Below are 20,895 nucleotides of genomic sequence, written 5' to 3' on the forward strand. Positions count from 1 at the left end.
GGTCTGGGGCTTGGTCCTTTGGGATTGAGAGAACCTTTTTCTTTGACTGGGGTATTGGTTTTCATAACCATTTGTCCCCATAACGAGTGGCCCTGGTCATAGAATATTAGGGTTGGAAGGGACCTCAGGAGGTCATCTAGTCCAACCCCCTGCTCAGAGCAGGACCAATCCCCAATTAAATCATCCCAGCCAGGGCTTTGTCAAGCCTGACCTTAAAAACTTCTAAGGAAGGAGATTCTACCACCTCCCTAGGTAACGCATTCCAGTGTTTCACCACCCTCCTAGCAAAAATTTTTTTCCTAATATCCAACCTAAACCTCCCCCACTGCAACTTGAGACCATTACTCCTTGTCCTGTCCTCTTCTACCACAGAGAATAGTCTAGAACCATCCTCTCTGGAACCACCTCTCAGGTAGTTGAAAGCAGCTATCAAATCGCCCCTCATTCTTCTCTTCTGCAGACTAAACAATCCCAGTTCCCTCAGCCTCTCCTCACAAGTCATGTGTTCCAGACCCCTAATCATTTTTGTTGCCCTTTGCTGGACTCTCTCCAATTTATCCACATCCTTCTTGTAGTGTGGGGCCCAAAACTGAACACAGTACTCCAGATGAGGCCTCACCAATGTCGAATAGAGGGGGACGATCACGTCCCTCGATCTGCTCGCTGTGCCCCTACTTATACATCCCAAAATGCCATTGGCCTTCTTGGCAACAAGGGCACACTGCTGACTCATATCCAGCTTCTCGTCCACTGTCACCCCTAAATCCTTTTCCGCAGAACTGCTGCCTAGCCATTCGGTCCCTAGTCTGTAGCTGTGCATTGGGTTCTTCCGTCCTAAGTGCAGGACCCTGCACTTATCCTTATTGAACCTCATCAGATTTCTTTTGGCCCAATCCTCCAATTTGTCTAGGTCCCTCTGTATCCTATCCCTGCCCTCCAGCATATCTACCACTCCTCCTAGTTTAGTATCATCCGCAAATTTGCTGAGGGTGCAATCCACACCATCCTCCAGATCATTTATGAAGATATTGAACAAAACCGTGGTGGTGATACTGGGAAACTGGAGTGTCTTAGGGAATTGTTTTTGTGACTTTTGGTTAGCCAGTGGGGTAAAAGCAAAGTCTTCTCTGTTTGGTTTGGTTTTCCTTGGTGTGCAAAGGAACCCCAGCTTGGGCTGTAACTGCCCTGCTTTAAGCAGTTTGTCCTAAATTGACACTCTCAGTTGGGTCCCACCAAACCCAGGGTCGTTACAACTTTGTGATGGGGTGTGCACCCCACACCAGCCCTGATAGAATTGATGAGGGCTTGAGAAGTCAATTAGGTTACCTGGTGTCATCTGTGAGAGGGAGGGCCAGGATTAATTAAGAGTAAAGCCCAACTGGGGGAAAGGCTGGGACAGCCCTGGGAGTGGGGTTACTCAGGAAGACCAGGGCTTTAAAAAGCCCTCTCCTAAGTGACCAGAGGAGCTAGCAACCAGGGGAGTTTTGCAAGGGTGTTGTGAAGGGGAGCTGTTGGGGGGAGGGGGGCCTACATACATGTACCATTTCTTAAACTTCTTTAAAGGTAAGGCAAAAAACACACACATACCCCAGTTAAAAGCAAAACAACGACAAAGGAATAAGCTGCAGGAGTAAAAAGACAGAGAAGTACATAGATGAGACTTTCCGGGACACAGAAGAATGGCTCCACCCCTGGTCCGACAGCCTCTGTGCTATTGAGGAGGATGAAACTCTCAGGGAAGGAGACCCCTCCCTCAGACCTCAACGCCCACCCCTCTGCCCCCTCCTGCACCCAAACTCCCTCCCTCTTCGTGAACCAGAATGTTTGACTTTCCGGCACCCCCCACTCCCCCAACACTCCAGATCACAAAGCTGTTACTGTATCTCTTTAAACTCAGCCCAAAGCGGTCAAGCTGAGAAAGCAAAAGTTGAGCAGCAAGAAGATCTGGGGAGCGACCAGCTTCATCTACTTATGCAAGAACCAGTCTTGGGGAGTTTATCGTTTTGCTTCCCAAGTGCACACTAGGGGCAGAGCCATACCAATGCGCAGTGTCCAGAGAATCCTCTCTCGGGGACCCCATAAAATGTTGAATTTGATACTTTGGTTTGGTTTTCCCAATAAATCTGCTAATCTCCATGTTCAGTAATGGAGCTTTTAAATCATATTGAGGAATAATATTTTTTTTTACAGGTAGATGTGTCTATGGAAGAGCACCATGTGATAAAATAGTTGAGTCCTAAGATAAACCTCATTCTGCGACATAAATTAGAAATGTTCTTAAATAATGAGATGCTCTCACCCAGCAGGGCTGCAGTCACCTTGAAAATTCTCCCCCTTCCTGCTTTCTGAATGCAATCAGCCCCCCTGCTAATTTTATTACGTACATTCTTTTTTTCAATTTTTAAAAAAAATCAACTTCCTTTTACCCTTCAGGCTGCACTACAAACTCTACAGAAGTTTTCAGCCTGATGGACACTGCAAAAGGGCTGGTCTAGGGTGGTCACTCAGATGCAGGAGTACAGGAGTTATAACCTTTCTACAAACCTCATATTCCAGCACTGATGTGTTGAATGGCATCAGGCCAGCCAGGTGCAACAGTTGTACTCCTACACAAACCAGTTTCTCCCTTAACTTTTCCACCCACCTCTGCTGACACAGCAGGAACTATCTATTGCCAGTTGAAAGCTCCATCTTCATGCTGATACTGTAAAACAAACGATGGCTTAGATTACATTTACTTTCGCCAGTCAACTCTTTAACACACACTGGTGTTGTGACTTCGTTGTTGGATAACCACACCAAAAAAAGCATTTGAGGATCAGATGCCCATGCCACTCAGCTTATTGCCAAAGAACAGCAATGGAAAAGTTCACCGCTGAAGCTCATAAGATATTTAATTCATTCACAGATTTACTGATGGAGATGTTTTAGTAATATATAATAAAATAATATTTACCTTCTCTGCTCTGTTTCTGCTACTCCAAGACACAAGCCCACACTCCTGCCTTCCACTTGAATAAACAAGAGTGACACTCACTCCTAGAAACAGGAGAATACTTTCTTTACAGCTGGTGTGCAACCTGATTGTAGTTCTATGGAGGTGGGTTTTTTTCCCCTCGATGTAAGCAGCGTCAGAATGAGCTCTACCCTGACAAACGATGGTGAGCTGTGGAAAAGGACTTCGGGGCTGATCTTATTTGCATGGGCACGCCCACCCTGCCTAGCATGATGGGACTGCTTGCCCAAATGGTGCCTTTGTCTGCTGTTGGATCCCCAGTCTCTTTGTTATTGGAGCAGGAGTAATAAAGTGTTGTTATCCTGGTTCTGTGAATCAAGGACAGTAGAACTGTACTTGGCATTTTATGACGGAGGGACTCGCCCTCAGACGCAAGGGTAAGCCTAATACAGTAGGAAACTAAATGCAGGTAAATCTCACCCTCAGAGATGTTCCAATAAGCTTCTTTCACAGACTAGACTCCTGTCTACTCTGGATCCAGCAATCGCTCACACTCCCATAGTTACTGTCCTTTTTTCCAGTTTCTTTCAGGCATCTCTTCAGGGTGGAGACAGCTGAAGACAAAATGGAGGGATTTCCAGGGCCTTTTATATTCTCTCTCTTGTGGGCGGAAACCCCTTTGTTCTCCTTGCTACAAAATCACAGCAACACGATGGGTCTGCAACCACCTGGGCAATTCACATGTCTATGAACGATTCAGCTTTTTGCAGTCCGACGCTATTGTTTACGTGTTAGTTTGAATGGGTCCAGGAAAGCTCAGGTGTGGACTGGCATCTCCCAAAGTCCATTGTCAGTGAAGTGTTTCTTGATTGGGCACTTATTGAAAATAGTCCTTTCTCAAGAAGCTGACCAAATGCTTCATTGAGGCTACTTAGAATCAAACAAATACATAGCCAATATTCATAACTTCAAATACAAAAATGATACAGACAGACAGCATAATCGTAACCAGCAAACTACAACCTTTCCATCGACACGCCACTTGGCCTCCTCTGTACAAGAACTGGTGCAACCATAGGACCCTGGTTGCAACAGTTATCTCTACGGTCACAGTTTATGTCACGTCACACCTCTTATTCAGGATTTGTACAACAATAGCTTACGTGGCACCCATTGTTGTGAGATCTTAAAAGAATGAATATGAGACCTTCAAAATCCCAATAATAGACACTAAACAACATGCTGCTCTGTTGCCAGCCTGCCTATGACTATCATGGCCATATCTGGGCTGTTGCAGGCAATTTTCATTTAAAAATTTCAGTACGGCATCAGTGACTACGTCTTCTACAGCATCAAAATCAACATTATAGTGCTTCGAAGCTTTCACTTTCTCAAAATATCTCCTGTCAGAAATTTTAAGCCAAAAGGAATTTGCAAATGCTGGGAAAGGGGTAACAAATAGAATGGAATATTTCATGCAACCTTCTCTGTGGTATTGCTACTGTGATTCCATGGATTTCCTTTTATTTTTTCTGAATTTATTAGCCATTAATGTTACCAACTGACCTCTTCTTACCACGTCATGGGACAGGGCATATAGGAAGTTCTGAGCAGTTCTCTGTCTACTCTTCTCGAGTTTGGATACCTTAGTTAAGTTCCTTAACTTATTTCACACAGAATAATCCTTATTTCTTTCTTTATATATAAATATTTTATTGCCAAGAAAACAATTTTCAGCAGTCACCAGGGGCCTGATTTTCACACTCTGGGTAATGACAAGGACAAGCAGTTATTGTTCAAATTGTTGTATCCGTGTCAACAGTGCTAACATGTTTTTTCCTCAGTTCTGGAATTCCATTCCCACGGACTCTTTCCCAGTCTTGGATTGAGCTTGACATGGTGAGATGCTTTCAAGTGATTCCTACACGGCATATGACTCGTGGGTGTGTGGGTTCTGGCAGGGAGCTGATCTTACCACATAATGGAAAGGAGAGAATAAATCAAAGGTGCAGTGCTAGCAGGCTGCTGGTGGACTAAAGGCGTCTACAAGGATGTGGGTGCAGCAGAGTCAGCCTAGTTATTCACTTCATTTCCACAGCTTGCAGGTCGAAAAAGGGGGTGCATAGTAAAGGGGAGTGAGGAGCAAAGCCAGACTAATAACTGATGTTTGCTTCTGCAGTCTGCGTTTGCTTTGGACAATGTTAGAGTCGTGTGTGTGCACAAAAGGTGCAAAAGTCTCAGAGCCTGGGTAAACAGAATTGGGCTCATGGGTTTGGGCTGTGAGGCTAAAAATAGCAGTGTAGACATTCCTGCTCAGGTTGGAGCCTGGTTTCTGAGACTGTCTCCACAGGGTTTCAGAGCCCAAACAGGAATGTCTACACTGCTATTGACCTGGGCTCTGAGATTTGGTGTCATGGGTTTTTCTTTGCAGTGTAGATATATGCTAGACGTTTCTGTGTGCTGTACAGAGTTCTAGATAGGGTGTAGTCCCTGATAAACAACAGGGAAAACTGGAACTAAACCTTTGTGGAAACCTGTTTGTTTGTCTGTAGTTGTAGAAGTTTCCTTTAATATCTCTTGTTTAAGAAGAACTGTGATTGTTCCTATCACGCCTTAGTGTCAGACATAAACCTGAGAGAGAACAAGGCTTTATCTACACTTGCTAGCGTAGCTATACCCGAGTTTGTTGCCCCAGCGTTTTTCAACTTTAAGAGGCCACAGAATGGCAAAATGGATACAACAGTCTGCCATCAAATTCAAAGAGGTGGAAGGTGCCACCCTGGTGAGCTCTCATTTATGCCACAGAAGATGAACACATTTTCAAAGCTTGTGTGTTTGAGAAGTGAGCACAAAATGACTTTGAGATAGTCCTTAAGAAGTTTAATGATTACTTTGTGCCTGAACAAAGTATTATCCATGGTGGAGCTTGTTTTCACCCACACAGTCAAAAGCTTAGAGAATAAGCCAAAGCATTTGTTAGAAATGTGCTCCTTCTAATGAAACAGAGACTTTGCATCCAGTAAAAACAAGCACATTTGGAACAGAAAATTAACCGACATTTTTTAAAAGGATTTTAGAGAAGAAGCAGCCATCAAAATTTGATCTGGCCTTCCAGAATGCATTTGAGATGGCATGCTCTTAAAAAAGATTAAAAGCCCAGTAGCTAGTCAAGAGTCTACTAAAAAGGCTTATTGATATTCTTAACTTAGGAAGGAGAACAGACAAAATAAACTTACACAACCCCTTTGTGCAGACGGCACTCAGAAGCAGCACCATGAACATGGAACTATTGTGACTCACACATACAGGAATGACTATCCAGCATTGAATGCACAGGGCAGAAAATGCCACAATGTCAGTCATTTTTCAGAAGAGTGCAGAACAAAATGGGTAACAGAGGTAAAACCTGTGTATGCTCATTAGGAACTGCCAGAAAGCAACAATTCCATCTTACAAAAAGTATCAAGGTTTTGAAATGTTGTTTCCATTCCAATGAGGAAAGGAAATGAATATTCAATATTTTTCATTAAAAGTGTCTGAGAGAGAGAGCCCAGCATAACCAATAGCCCACCTGGTACTTTGGGCATACACATGGGATGTGGAAAACACAGGCCTGCAAACCTGAGTTTCCCATTTGCTAAGTGATTGCCCTAACCACCAGAGCAAAAAAAAATTCAACTGGCTCTAATGACAATACAGAGCCTTTCTTCCTAGGGTAAGTCAGTTGTTAGGACACTGAAGTATGGTTATCAAATTTGTTAATTATGACACACTAGTTGGGTGGGAAGGAATTAATGGGTGGAGGGCATACAGGTTCACAAGCTAATAAAATTTGGCCAAATTCACTGGCTTAATTTAGAGTTTTGCTTGGACTTTTCAGACTGTATCTGAGAATTGTGTGAAGAAAAGGAGGGACACAGGTCAACCCAAGCTGGCCCAAATCTTCCGAAAGGTTCACTTTCATAGTGAAACCTAAGAGCAGGTGTGTCCTGTTTACAGGTTTAATTATGAAAGCTTTGCCTAGCTTTAATTAATTTATTTTATATCACATGAGACTTGTTAATATTGTGAAAGACCAGGCTCCTTTCCATTGATGCCAGCACTTCACATCTCAATGTAATTCTATGGTGTGACTAGATATGATCTGCTTGGACACGTTTATGGTTCCATACATTAGCTGTAGGGATATTGACAAGTCTCACCTTAATCATTTCTTCATAGGAAAGGAAGAGAATATTGAAGTCATCCCAGTGTGTGTACCGCCCTCTGACTTAGTCAAACCATAGGCTTCCCATAACTCTTAGAGAAACAAACCCAGAAACAGATGTTAATAAATAATCTGACCACTGCCTATTCCATGCGCTATTAGTGAGATGTTTGGGTTTATAAACTGGATTGGCTGGAAGTTGTGAACTAATTGGCTGATTTCAGCTAATGTAATTACCTTTCCAAATTTAATTGCACTCATGCTGGGATTATAAAACCTTTCCCACAATCAAATCACAAAATGCTACATCCATGCCTGCTGTAAATATTCATGGAAAAATGAAAATATAAAATATGTTGTATGTATTCAAAAATGCTTTGCCATTCATCTTTCACACCCTCCTTCTCTCCTACCTTGTCTCTTCCCCCATTCTGTTTTTCCATCCTCACTTTCTTTTCCCTCTTTTCCCCTTTCTGAAGCAGGATTTCAAACAATATCTCCACTTCACCCCACTTCACTCCACTTCAGCCATGGCCACCAAGGAAAATTAACCAGGTCCATAAAAGGGAAGCTAGTGCTACTGCTTCTGACTATGCTCCTCTCAGGGCTACAAAGAATAACTGACTCACTCAAACATTGCTTGTTCCTTGAAGATGCCTCCTGACCAACACCGGAGGGAAGCGAGGCTGGTGGCAGAGGCTATCATTTCACAGCCCTGATCACAGGCACCAGTGATGATCTGTTCAGAGGTTGGAGATAGGCAGCATGGTGATTGTTTGAAGATGGGGGTGGGGGAAAGAAGTCGAGGGGAGAGGAGGGTATTCTAAAGATGGGCAAGAAGGAGAGAAAAAGGAGGAGGAATTGGAAAATTTAAGATTACAAAAGGATTTCAAATGTATTCTGATATTTTGTTGGTTTTTATATATCTTTTTCGAATTTCTCTGAGATATATGCCAAGTATATTTTCGATGGGTTGTTTTTTAACCATTTAATAAACGAAATAACACACTCCAGTCTACACCCAATGTGCACCAGTTGGCTACACTGGGCCACACAAGGCACATCAAAAGCGTAAGTATGTAAACTGCTGAATGTGCACCCTGGAAAACTTTAAGGCTTCTTTAAACAAGCATTTAATTCCATTTTCTGTGTTATTGGTTTATAAAATTACATGAGCTTTTTTTAAAAAGAAATCCTCATCCCCAGTGTAATTCTCTCTCTGCTTGGTTAAGCAGAAATGAAACCTTACTCTTCCCAGATAAAAACCTCTCCATGAAATGCTCCCGGTCTGGTGATTTCTCAAGTCTGATTATCATTTTGGAGAAATGGAAAATGCAGCTATAAGGTGGGTGTATAACTGGTTGGAAAATAGTTCCCAGAGAGTATTTACCAGTGGTTCGCAGTCATGCAGGAAGGGCACAATGAGTGGGGTGCCGCAGGGATTGTTTGTGGGTCTATTTCTGTTCAATATCTTCATCAATGATTTAGGTAATAGAAAGTACACTTTTAAAGTTTGCAGATGATACCAAGCTGGGAGGGGTTGCGAGTGCTTTGGAGGATAGGATTAAAATTCAAAATGATCTGGACAAACTGGAGAAATGGTCTGAAGTAAATAGGATGAAATTCAATAAGGACAAATGCAAAAGTACTCCAATTAAGAAGAAACAATCAGTTGCACACATACAAAATGGGAAATGACTTTCCAAGGAAGGAGTGACTGTGGAAAGGGATCTGGGGGTCACAGTGGACGACAAGCTAAATATGAGTCAACAGTGTAACGCTGTTGCAGGAAAAGTAAACATCATTCTGGGATGTATTAGCAGGAGTATTGTAAGCAAGACATGAGAAATAATTCATCTGCTCTACTCCGTGCTGATTAGGCCTCAGCTGGAGTGTCGTGTCCAGTTCTGGGCACCACATTTCAGGAAAGATGTGGACAAGTTGGAGAAAGTCCAGAGAAGAGCAACAAAAATTATTAAAGGGCCAGAAACCATGACCTATGAGGGAAGATTGAAAAAATGGGGTTTGTTTAGTCTGGAGAAGAAAAGACTGAGGGGGGACATGATAACAGATTCCAAGTACATAAAAGGCTGTTACAAGGAGGAGGGAGAAAAATTGTTCTTCTTAACCTCTGAGGATAGGACAAGAAGCAATGGGCTTAAATTGCAGCAAGGGCGATTTAGGTTGGACATTAGGAAAAACTTCCTAACTTTCAGAGTGGTTAAGCACTGGAATAAGTTGCCTAAGGAGGTGGTGGAATCTCCATCACTGGGGGTTTTAAGAGCAGGTTGGACAAACACCTGTCAGGGATGGTCTAGATCAGTGGTTCTCAAAGCTGGTCCTCCGCTCGTTCAGGGAAAGCCCCTGGCGGGCTGGAGTGGTTTGTTTACCTGCCACGTCTGCAGGTTCGGCTGATCGCAGCTCCCACTGCCACGGTTCACCGCTCCAGGCCAATGGGGGCTGCGGAAAGTGGCACGGGCCAAGGGACGTGAGCTGGACCAACAACAAGAGCTGGACCAGCCACAGCTCCGGCTCCCGAAGCGCCAACCCCAACAACCTCTGGTGGAGGAGGCGGAGGAAGGGCTCAATCACCAGAGCAAACAGCTGGCCTGAGAGGGGGCACCCCTGCCGTACTCCCCGCCCGAAGCTGACCGGCTCGTTCAGGTGCTGTACGCCAATGCGAAGTGACTGGTCAGGCTCAACTGGACCCTGGAGAAAGCCCACAAACTGGGGCCTGAAGCCGAACGCCCGCAGGGTGCCCAGGAGATACCCGTGGTCCACCCTGTCGAACACCTTCTCCTGGTCCAGGGACAGGAGGGCGAACGACAGACCATCCCTACGCCCCAGCTTCAAGAGGTCTTGGACCAAATACAAGTTGTCAAAAATGGTCCGGCCCAGGACGGTGTAGGTCTGGTTGGGATGGACCACGTCTGCAAGCACGGACCCCAGCCGCAGTGAGATGGCCTTTGCTACGACCTTGTAGTCCGTGCTGAGGAGCGAGATGGGACACCAATTCTGTAAGTCGCAGAGGTCCCCCTTCTTCGGCAATGAGGCGAGCACAGCTCACCTGCATGAGAGAGGGAGGACCCCGCTTTGCAAGGACTCAGCCCAGACGATGACAAGGTCCGGGTCAAGGACGTCCCAGAACATGCTGTAGAACTCCACGGTCAGCCCGTCCATGCCCGGAGATTTATTAGTGGGCATGCGACGGAGGGCTTCCGAGCGCTCGGCCAGAGAGAGAGGTAGCTCCAGTCAGTCTCGGTTGCCCATGCTGACCGTCGGGAGTTTGGTCCAGAGCACCCTGCTGGCATTGGCACCGGTCAGATCCGAGGAGAAAAGGTTAGCGTAGTGGTGATCACCAAGTGGTGATCCGAGAACAGGGCTGGACGGATGCCAGAGGCATAGGCTCGTGCCAGATGGAAACCTGAGATATAAATACAGTCCAACCGGGAGTGGCGCGACCGATCCCCCTCCACCCGGACATATGTAAAGGTAACATCATCATCCGGGTGGTGGTCACACCAGATGTCCACCAGGGAGTGATGATCCACGATCTCCCTGAGGACACCCGCAGCTGCCTGGGATGTCTCGACTCCTGAGCAGTCCCGCTCCTCGAGGGTGGTGTTGAAGTCCCCGCCCAGGACCCGGCACTCGTGAGGATCCAGGGTGCCAAGGAAGGCCGATGCCTGCCGATAGAAATGCACTTGTTCTGGGCCCGCATTCGGGGCATAGACGTTGACCAGGTTTAATCTCAGCCCCTCTATGCAGGCCCGGACGTGCAACAGGCGACCCAGCACGACCTCGGCTACCCCCAGCACCTCGGGCCGTAGCTTGGGGGGAGAACAGGGTGGCCACCCCAGCCGAACGGGCACCGAGGTGGCTAAAGTAAACCTCGTCCCCCCCACTCCAGCCACCAGCTCTCCCCTCCCCTAAAAGGCCCTTCATGGCCCGGAGGACGTGATGGAAGTCCCCCCAGCGCTGGAGGGCGAGCTGCACCTTGCCCTTTGAACCACGAGTGTCCAGCAGGAAATGGTGCAGCTCTTCCCTCAGCGCAGAGGGGGACGCGGCAGCCAACCCACCGCCGCCCTCCGGTAAGGCCCCTAAAAGATCTTAGCGGCCTGCAGAGACGGGCAAACATGGAGCGTAACCCTGGCGCAATTGCGCCTGGCAGCCCGTCCCCATTCTCGGCACAGGAGGGGGCGGCAGAGGGAATAGTGCAGCCCCCATGATGTTAGGGAGAGGGAACATGAAAACCGCCCCCTGAGAATCGTCCGTAGACAGAGGAAACGAGACAACCTTGGGGTCGGCAATAACATGGGCGGTGGCGGGAAAGGGGGCGAGCGACTCATTGGGGACGGAAATAGGATCAGGAGGCGGGGCGGGGACTGGGCCAGGGGCGAGGACAGAAGAAGGGGCAGGAGCAGGGACAAGGGCCAACATCGGGACCGGGGCAGAAAGGGGGCTGGGAGCAGGGGTAGGAACAGGAGCGGGGACACTGATGGATTCATGGTCCCCGGCAACCGGGCTATCAGGGTGTGGCTCTTCTTGGCCAGGAGCAGGGAACAACGGGATTGGGGTCAGAGAGGGGCCTGCGCTGACGTCGGGCACGGGAGCTGTGAGAAACACGTCACCCGCAACCACGGCGTCAGGCACTACGGAAACTTCCATGAGGCCCCCCTCCGGAGGGCCGGCCAACCACTCCATCTGGGCGCTGGAGGGCACGCCCACAGGCTCAGGGCCCAACCGCTCGGCATCGGCCGTCACCTCTAGGGGCTCAGTGGCCTCAGATGAGGTGCCATCTGTGGCTGGACAAATAGGGAGAGCCAGGGCACCCCCAGGACCAGAGCGGGGGCTACAGTTGGGAGTGAGGGGCAGGGAGAAGGAGGAGGGGGTGGTGGAACTGAGCCACCACCCAGATCGAGGCCTGCTGACCGGGGGTTGTCCTCCCCCTGGGTGACTGGAGTCAGACCCAGGGCCTCGATCTCAAATATGGAGGTAAAGCTAGTCCCCACAGCCCCAGAGTCCTCCCCATCAGGAGCCAGGGCAGTAATCGCTCCAGTAACAACAATAGCAGGGGGCGCAGATGGCAAAGGGGCTGGGGGAACTCCTACAGAGGCCTCCTCGAGAGGGGACTCAACAAGAGGGGCGGTGACACCTCCGTCTGCGGCCATGGCTGCCATAGCCGGCATCCCCTGCTGAGCTCCATTCAGAGGCGTGGCAGAAGATGTAACAACATCAGCCCCCTGCAGTATTTTTCGGGGGGCCTCTTCTCCCTCCTCTTTGGAGGGGAGGGATCGAGCCCGCGATTTACGGGTGCCGCACTTCCCCCGGACGAGCACCCAGCCCTCTGAAGTGGAAGTGGAGGGCCGGTCAGCGGGGTGGGGCGAGGGGTCAAGGGCGATCGTTTTGGGGCTCGGGGCGGCAAGGGTGGGACAACAGAAGGAAGGGAAACCTCCCCCTGGGGCGAGCCCTCTCCCTCAGCCGACAGAGGTCTTGCCCCCACGGGAGGAGGGGCAGCGGCAGCCAGGCTGCCAGGGTCGCCGGTGGTGACAGGGCCGGTGCCCTCCCGGGTCTCAGGGGTCCTGGATGCTCCTCCAGGCCGGGCCAGGGGGCAGTCCCTCCAGACGTGCCCCGTCGCCCGGCAGAGGAAGCACTGGGCCTCCCCTGTCAAATAGTGGACCTGGTAATGGGCCCCCTGATAGGACACCAAGAAGGACCCCTCGAGCGCCACCCCGCCACTCATTGCTGGCGGCACTTGAATCTGCACCTGCTGGCTGAAGGACAGAACATGGCGGAGGGCGGGATCCTTGCAGCCCAGTGGGAGAGGGTTGATGATGGAGATGGGTTCCCCAGGGTGGAGAGAGCAGGCAACAGGGCAACATTGGGCAGGAAGGGCGGGACGGAGGTCAATACCACCCGTACACCCAAGTCCTCCAGGGCTTCTAGGGCAATGAACACACCCCCCACCGCCATGCCCTTCTCTACCACCTCCTGAGCGGCAGCCTCCGACGCAAGGAAGGACACAACCTTACCATACATCTTGGAGGCCGCCACGATGGCCGTGGGCCCTACCACCCTCACCAACGCCCGCACGTACGTTTCAACCAGGAGGCAGCGGACGCCATGCCTCCTGGTCAGCGAGGGGAAGGGGCCCCGGCCACCAGAAATGGTAACGGTGGCGGCAGTCAGAGCAGATGGCGTGGCGGCATGCGGGGGGGCAGCGGCCACCTGGGCGTACTCTCTTGGGACAAGAGATGGAGCGCCCCCAGAGCTGGTGGAGGGAACAGCTAGGGAGGAAGGTGCCGCGGCAGATGTCGGGGCTGCGGCAGGGAGGGCAGCCCCGCCAACGGGAGGTTTTGTTTTCCGGGCGGGGCTTTTGTCCTTTTTATTCCCCTGGCCCTTTTTGCCAATGGAAGGGGCAGCCATGGCAGCAGCGGAGTCTAGGCTAGTAGTGTCTGAGAGGGTAGCTGCTGGGGTGGGCAAGGGTGGTGGCAGGGGATGAACAATGGGAGCAGTGGGGGCAGGAGCAGGGGCGGGGTGGGGCCAGGGACAGAGGCAGGGTCCTCCTCCATGGTGGAAAAAAGCAGGAGGAGGCCCTCAATTAAGGGTGGGACAATGGACAACTACTCCTCCCCACTAGATAGCAGGCAGGGGAGGAGGGTCCAACAGACAGGGTATTGGGAGTAGGAAAGGTGGGACAGGGCCAACCACTCCCCCCTGCTAGACTGTATGCAGGAGGGAGAGTACCAGCCTGGGCAGGGGGGGAACTGTAGCGGGAGGAGGCACCAGGGGAAGGGAGGAAGCAACCACTCCTCCCCGCTAGACTGCAGGCAGGGGAGGAGGGCACTAATCACAGGAGGACACGGGGACAACAAAGGAGAGGGGGACAATCACGGTTCCTCCGCCTGCACTCGGAAGGGGAAGGACTACAGTTGCATCAGGGGAGGTGCAGTGATCAGGATAGACAACTTAAAAGGGGGGAATGGGGCACAAGCACTGTGAAAAGGGACATTGGCACACCAAACTGCTGGTTGGGTGAGGCGGGGGGGGGGTCAAGGGAAACAGCAAACAACTGAGGGCGGGCAAGTAGAGCACAAAGGCAGAGGGGAACCAAACTCCAGGGACGGGCGGAGTGGCAAACTTGGAAGGTTTAGAGCGGGGCAGACACACTAACAGACCCAGGAATCTAGGATGGGGCCAGGGTGCGACAGGCAAACAACCAAGGAAAATTCTTCCAGGGAGCTATGGGAGGAAAAAAACTGGGCTGGGGGGTAATGGGGAGGCCCCCCACCCAAATGCAACTGAAGGAGGGGGGCCAAGTCCAAACAAAAGAAGGGGGGGGAGTGCACCCATGAGCACTGGTGGGGCTCACTCCAGTCCTTGCTCGCTGCTGGAAACAGTCCCAGATGGTGGTGGGCGAGGAAGCAAACAGCCCCATCGAGGGGCGAGCAGCAGGTGTTGATGGTCAGCTGGGTTGGTGGAGGGGGCGGTGGCAAAAAGGGGTGTTGGTGAAGGAAGATATGGTGGGGGGGGGAACAGGGCTGGGGGAGGGCTCCACGCCTCTCCCCTAGCCCCCCACAGCAGCAAAAGGTACCACCACTCCAGGAGCACAGCTGTTAAAGTCAGTCCAATAACCAACCCCCTCCACAATTCCTTGCAGCGGTCTTCCTCCTCCTCAATGAGGCAGCAAGCTCAGGAGCAGCAGCAGCAAGCGGGCGGCGGCCAGTCAGCCAGATGAGAACCCAGGCAAAAGGGGTGACAACAGCAGTGGTGGCAGCGGCAGGGTCCTCGCTTCTCCTCCCTCCAGAGGGGTGGGAATAGGGGGGCAGGCTGGCAAGGGCCCCCTTCCCCACAGCAGCAACAGCAGTGGCTCCAGACGGGGTCTCAGCCAGCAGTGGTCTTCCAGGGAGGGAGGCAGAGAGCTCCAGCCAGCAGCAATAGCCCGGGGAGGGAGGGAGCTCCAAGCAGCAGTAGCAGCAGCCCAGGAAAGGAGAGAGCTCCAGCCAGCAGGGCAGCCCAAGCACTCTGACCTCTCCTTCCTGTAGTGGGGTAGTCACCCCACTCCAGCCCTGAAGGGGTTAAAACAGCCCTGAGAGAGGGCTGCCCTGGGGAGCCAATAGTAAAAACAGCCCTAGAGAGGGCTGTGGCTGGGAAAAGGAGTGAAAGCACCTGAGTGGCTGACCACAGGTGTGGCCAGCTCAGTTAGGGCTCAGCGGGCTCTGATAAGAGGGCTGGGGGCCAGGAGCTGAAGAAGTCTTACTCTATCCCTGGAGTGGGAAGGGCTAGCTGCCTGGGAGCAAGGTACCTGAAGTTGAGCAGTGCTGGGGAAGGGCAAAGGGAGCTCTAGCCTGGTAAACCCCCAGGCTACAGGCCTTGTCTAATGCCAAAAGGTACTGGGGCTGCAGAGGGGCAGCCTGAGGATAGGCAAAGGCAGCAGGTCCTAGCCCCTGGCCAGTGATGAGTGGCATTACAGACTGCAGTCTGCCCCAGGGAGCAGGGGCTAGATGATGACTGGCAGGAGCCACTGAGGCAAGGTGGGTTTAGAGGGTTGGGGATTCCCCTGGGAGGGGAAACCCAGAGTGTAGGGGTACTGCTGGTGCAGAACCCCAAGGAAAAGGGCACTGGGGTCTGGGAGGGACATGGGGCCAGTGGCAGGTAAGACACCAGCTTGTAGAGGGTGCTCTGAAAGCTGGAAAGAGCTAATTCCCGAGATGACCAGCAGAAGGTGCTGCGCCAGTGAGTCGTCGCTTCACTACAGGTCCTTTAGAATATGTGCTAACTATTTACACTAAACAATCTACTCCACTGTGTATTTATTTAGCTGTGACCTTCTGAGTACCTTTCCCAGACCTGAAGAGCTCCAAATAGTTTGAAAGCTTTTTTGTCTCTTTCACCAACACAAGTTGGTCCAATAACAGATATTACCTCACCTGACTCAGGTGTATTACATGAAATTCAAACATCTTTAAACCTATAAGAGAAATTTGTTTCTGGTACATTTTTGTAATACTTATTTTCTTTTAATTTAAAAATTATTCAGTCAAAAATTCATTTCCAGATTTACCTCTTAAGATGCAAGAAGAATTATCTGAGAGAAACACTGATCATATGCTATCAATACTGTTGAACTGCTGTTAAATTCTGGCTGCTTGTAGAGAAGAACATTTGGATGACAGATAGTGACATCTGAAACCTATGTCCCTATTTGTTGCTGTTTTGGAAGTATGGACTTGAGTAACATTAGCTCTTTGCTTGTGATTAGGGCTCAAATTGAATGGTATGCTGCTGTACGACGCACTAGTTTCTCTCTCATGCTATCTTGTTCTTCAGAGACTCCGCTTTCATTTTTAAGAGTAAATCTCTAGTTACAATTGCAAAAATATGAACAGAGTGTAACCAATGCAGGGATGTCTGTGTGAATCTGCTGAGAGCCCTGAACATTAGTTCCAAGATGTATGAGCTGCTCCATTCATCTCAGTGAGGTGTTAATTCAGATTCCCAAGTAGTGATCATTTAAATGTCAGTATTCACTATTTCATTATTCATATAAGAAAGGAAAGGGAGGCTCACAGATCTTCACAATATACTGTGACAACTCATTTGGTGTCACACATTATGTACATGGCATTTATGAGATACCACCACTTATTTTACCTTCCAATGAAAAAGCCCAAAGCAGGGGGCCTTGCAGAGCCTATGGAGCTATTCAAGCTTCACCAAGGGGGCGCAAAGTGCAAGGATCCTAGTGTAGCTCAGAGTATGATTGTTTCAAATCAGGCTGACCTGGTATGCCAAGGAGACTCCTATTTCCAACCAAAAATCTCCAGTCTCCCAATTTAACGTTATCTCCCACATAAAAACTGCATTACCCAGAATCATATGCACCAGGCATGCATGCACATCAGTCTCGCCCGCTCTCTCTCCATCTGAGTCAGAGAGACTGATGCACACATGTGGCTGATGTACAAGATTCTTATTTTGGCTAATGTAGTTGACCTCTGCTCTGCTTCTGCTTCACTCAGTAGGACTACAGGAGGGGAAGGGTTGGCCAGGCTGAGCGGCCTATGGCAGGGGACTAGGGGCGTTAGATTTGAAGTGCAGGGCTGCCATGGGCAGGGGAGGTGGGGAGGGTAGCGCAGATCTCAGCAGTGTGAATGGGAGCAGACAGTGGGGGTGGGTCAGTATGTCAAGGAGGGGGTTATGCCTCATTGTCCCTCAAGCCTTGGCTGCAGAAGGAGCCAGAACCCCAGAACTTGGTGCAGAAGGAGCAGTTTGGGGATTGGGCTGGGGAGCTTATGCCCCATTCTCCCTGGGTGTAGTTGGAGAGGGATTGGGGAGGGGTTAACATCCTGTCCTTTCCCAGGATTCGGCACAGGCGGAAGCGGGCAGGCCCACCGGGTTCTGTTTTGCTGCAAATGCCCTGCTGAGCCCGTACATCTCATCTCTGCTTTCCTGGGTGTAACTGTGGCTCTGCCTCCCTGAACGCTGCCTACACAGAGCTTATTATAGCCCTACGGGTGGGCACCCACACTGGGGGGAGGGGGGAGCAGGGGCTGCAACTCTGCTTGCCTCAGTATATATTCTATGGAATAAAAGCACTGGTGGGGGGGGGGGAGGGGGCAAGGCTGAGTGGAAGTATAAGCGGGCTAGTAGCGAGGCAGAGTGATTAGCAGTGAGGGTGTTGGGGGCGGGGCGCAGGATGTCTCTGAGGTTAATTTGAAATTGTTGGTCAGTATGTTTTGAACATCTGCACAAAGTACTGAGCGTAGCATCTGATTTGGATGAGTCATATGGGTGGAGCTTGGAAGAGTGCCACTAATTTTTTCTCCAAATTCAACCACTGCTTATGACACTACTAAAAAAACAATGGGAGAGAGGGGGTGAAAAGGGGCACTGAGAGGTGTTTGTCAACCACTGAAACTGACCAAGGAGATCTGTTCCACCAGACAGGTTCCAGTCACCCAGTGATGTTAAGCATAGCTTCTTAAGTCCCTGCCCACATGGAGAACCTTGCAGAATTGAGGTCTGCATTTGTAAATGCCTTAAACCTTGCAAGTGTTTTTGGAGTATGCATATCCTGTGGCATGTGTAAGAGCCAAACAAATCAATAATAATTTGAGATTGGAAATAGATAGGACAAACACTATCTGAGACAGTATCCAGCATTTCCTCAGAGAAACCGACCAAATGGAGAGGCCTATGGTCTGGAAAGAAATAAGCATGACACCCTATGTTAGGAAGTTCTGAATTTTGATCTTGGCACTTCCACAGACTTGCACTGATGCCTTGGGCAAGACATTTCACCTCACTGCATGTCAGTTGGAGATGAGAAAAACTAGTCCTCCAAATGGGTGAAAGCTTGTTTGAGAAACCACATGACCAGTAACCAGTTAAGGGACTTGGCTGTCATGCCTATTGGAAAAAAAACTTGTCCAAGTCTCTTTGCTGCAACCACAGGCATGTCCAGCTTCAATTAGGTAAATAAATTGCTACAGTCATTATTTATCCCCATTCTATAAAATATGGTAGGAAAATCCTTGCTCCCCCAGTAATGGTCTTCACCACCCCTTTGCTCCCCCGAAACAAATTGTTCTAGCATCGCCCCTGAGATGCACATTCACTGCTTCTCTCCAGCGAGTACCCCTTGCAAACAGGCAAGAGTGATAATAGTGTGCACCACAAACAGGTAAACATCGGGTTTTTGCTCCTGATTATAAACTATGCTGTACAATAGGAGTTTACTACCAGCAGCACGTTGACCTTTGAGCTGGATGCTGTACAGGCAGAGAAAGGTTCAAGTCATTCTTGGAAATCTGTTTTGAAACAAACAGTTATCAGTTTGATCTAGATTATCTGTGTATATACAATTGAAACAGCTCCTAGTACTCCCTCCTTCTGAACTACCATCCAGCTCAAACCTTGCAGTTTCTTTTCCAAGTATAAAGGTGCAATTTTTTTGACCTTGCCTGAAAAAAAATAGAACATACAGCACTTTGTAAAAAAATTAAAGTGAGAAATATTGAGTTCGCCCTACAGGAGATAGTGGTTCCGCAATGTCGGGCATGTGGGAGAGGAGTGGATTTATCCTTTCCAAAACAAACTTAAAGCTGTACAGAACCATCTCTCAAACTGTACAGCAGAACATTCTGAAGCCCTGTGGGAGAAAAGAGAGAGAGTCAGCAAAGATAAAATTGGAAATAAGGCACAACTCTGTATACCAAACCCCAAACTTTCTTCAACCACTAGAACAGATTAGTAAAGTATATGGTAAATTCTTCATCTCTTGCAGTCTTTAAATCCAGCTTCGATGCATTTCTAAAAGATATGCTTCTAGTTCAACCAAGAAATTACTAGTCAAGGTGCAAGAATCCCAGAATGAAATTTCTGGCCCATTTTGTGCAGGTGATCACACTAGAATATTATATTGGTCCCTTCTGCCCTGAAAATCTGTGAAAACAATTAAAAGGATGTTGGTTCTCATTTTCAATCCTACCAGTTATCTGTTGTATTAATTTGGACTGCATGAGCTCAAAGAGTCAAAGGTGTCAGCGTGACCCAGTCACTGTCCAATTGCTTGAAGAAAGTTTGGGGTTTGGTATACAGAGACCTCAGCCTGCTTAGTACCATGGCAAATACATAAGAAAAAATCTTTTTAACCTTTTATTAAAGATATAGAAAAAGAAGGAAAAGCAGTTAAAGCCTTTGAAATTAGAAGTATTAATAAGGCTTTCATTCTAACAACATGTTTTGTTCCATTTCCCTTTAGATAGTCTTTAGAAGGGGGGAAAATGCCTTGTTTGACAGTCTTTTAGATGGTAATAACTGTCCAGCTGGGAGGAAAAGAGAAAAACTTAGTTGAGCTGGGCTGGAGCTGTAATTGTTGCTGTTAAAGTCTGATCCTGTTTCCCAGAAAAAAACACAAAGACAAGCCCACACAAAAGGGGAGAGAAAAGAACAGCAAAGATAGAAAAAAGACAGATTGAGACAGAGGAAGAGTGGGAGGGGGGACTGACATAGTTTCACATCCCAGGGAGCGTTTGCGACTTAGACAGAGCAGGTAGAGGTGGAGATAGCGATGTCATCTGGATTCCGCTCTCTCTGGCCCCGTCTGGTCAGGACGTCTCTCAGGGTTAGGGTGATGAAGTCCCAATAGTGATGCTGTGGATCCTGGGTTTGAGGAGATGGTGGGGGTGGTATCTAGCATGATTAGGCTCACTTTTTTTCCTGTTCACCCATCTCCCAGACAGCAGTTTTTATCAGACAGCTTCTTCTGCTAATTTTCCCCTCAAAGTCTTTTCTTTGTAAGAAAGGGAGTGGTGGGTAGAATAGCCCATCTCATTATTTTGTTCACCAGTTCGGCCTAATTTCCAATACTGTAATTTTGGTCCACTGATTTCCAGTCCCACACTCTTCTGTACCAGGCATGATCTTAATGCAGTCCTTGAGTTATTATCAGTAGGCCTTTTGGTTTGGACTAATTCAGTCCGTCTCCCTTTTGCATCTTTTCCCATCAACATTTGTTGTTATAACTTATTGTGACCTTTGATAAACTTTCACTCACTGTTTACAGTTGAGCTCATAATTTGGGTAAATAGTAGGTCCAATTATCTCAACATATCCAAAGAGAGCAATAAAAGAAATAAACAGAGGTGTTTTTGTCCTTGTTAACCCGATCCTTGGTAATTAAAGAGTCAATCCTGAACAATGAACCAGAAGAAGGTTAGAGGGAGAG

At 48.9% G+C, this 20,895-nt stretch overlaps 1 protein-coding gene across 1 annotated transcript in view; it reads right to left on the reverse strand.

Annotated features, from left to right (window-relative positions):
- Positions 1–15,961: 15,961 nt before the first annotated feature.
- ZUP1 (zinc finger containing ubiquitin peptidase 1) overlaps positions 15,962–20,895 on the reverse strand; it is a 31,214-nt gene continuing 26,280 nt past the window's right edge. The window contains exon 8 of the mRNA XM_075126656.1: positions 15,962–19,317. Within this exon, the coding sequence (XP_074982757.1) occupies positions 19,265–19,317 (53 nt within the window). The 3' untranslated portion in view covers positions 15,962–19,264. The remainder of the gene's footprint in view (positions 19,318–20,895) is intronic.

This window comes from Caretta caretta, chromosome 3 (assembly GCF_965140235.1).
Source record: "Caretta caretta isolate rCarCar2 chromosome 3, rCarCar1.hap1, whole genome shotgun sequence".
Lineage (NCBI taxonomy): Eukaryota > Metazoa > Chordata > Testudines > Cheloniidae > Caretta > Caretta caretta.